General features: G+C 66.1%; 1 protein-coding gene across 1 annotated transcript in view; it reads right to left on the bottom strand.

Moving 5' to 3' along the window:
- Positions 1-247, bottom strand: part of FOXF1 (forkhead box F1) — a 2,830-nt gene extending 2,583 nt beyond the window's left edge. The window contains exons 1-2 of the mRNA XM_077754178.1: positions 222-247; positions 1-166 (exon numbers count right to left, since the gene is read on the bottom strand). The exon at positions 1-166 is cut by the window's left edge and continues 533 nt beyond it. Of these exons, the coding sequence (XP_077610304.1) occupies positions 1-166; positions 222-247 (192 nt within the window). The remainder of the gene's footprint in view (positions 167-221) is intronic.
- Between the last annotated feature and the right edge of the window lie 627 nt (positions 248-874).

Below are 874 nucleotides of genomic sequence, written 5' to 3'. Positions count from 1 at the left end.
TCGGACTGCGCTGCGCCCGGGACTTTTCGGACTCGCCCAGAAGCGCGCGAGCAGCCGGGCAGCCGCCGGAGCCGAGCGCGGGCGGAAAACGAAAGCGCAGGGCGGGTCGCGGCCGCTTTGTCTCAGGCGCCCCGGGCCGGGCGGGAGCGAGCAGGAACCGCCGTGCCTGCGGGGACCCGAACGGAGCGGGCTTTCCGGAAAGAGCGGCTCTGCTCATTCACTCATCCGTGCACTCGTGCACACGCATGCATGCGTTGGTGCACGTGCAGACCCGATAAATTGTGAAGATTTCAGACGTGCAAACTCACACTCCTTCGTGAGTGCTGCCCACTCAGGCACACACCTGGCTCAGGCGTGTGCGCGCCCCAAGCAATGCGCGCGCTCCCGCACACACACTCGGCCCGCAGGAGTGTAGATTCGCACCTACTGTCACTCACGTGTACGCTAGCCACGTTCCAGTCTGAACCCGCGAGCTTCCGAGGGGACCCCCTCCCCCCCCCCACAGACACACACACTGAAAATCCACCTATTTGGCTCCGCAGCGCCGGTGTTCCCCGCTTTTCAAGAACGGGTTCCGATTTCTCGTAGATGGTAAAGGCCCTGGCAGGAAGTTTATACGGCTCAACGTAAACACGTTCTGGGGGATTCTTTAATAATAATAGAGAATTCCGCGTGCGCGGGGGGAGTTGGCCTAACGCCCCTGTGGGTCGGCCTGCCGCCGCCGCGGGGCCTCTGACACTGCGCGCCAGGCCGGGTTCCGGAAAGCAGTGCGCGCGGGCGGGGAGCCCAGGCCGCGGCGGCCCCCTCGCGCCAGGCGGTCCGCCGCACGGGGCTCGCACGCACGCCTTCTCCCTCGCAGGACCCGGGTGTGGGC

The sequence above is a fragment of the Crocuta crocuta genome, unplaced genomic scaffold (assembly GCF_008692635.1).
Source record: "Crocuta crocuta isolate KB4526 unplaced genomic scaffold, BGI_CrCroc_1.0 scaffold61, whole genome shotgun sequence".
NCBI classification, from domain to species: Eukaryota; Metazoa; Chordata; class Mammalia; order Carnivora; family Hyaenidae; genus Crocuta; species Crocuta crocuta.
Note: the sequence above shows the minus strand (reverse complement) of the source record. Positions and strands in the feature narration are given on the sequence as shown.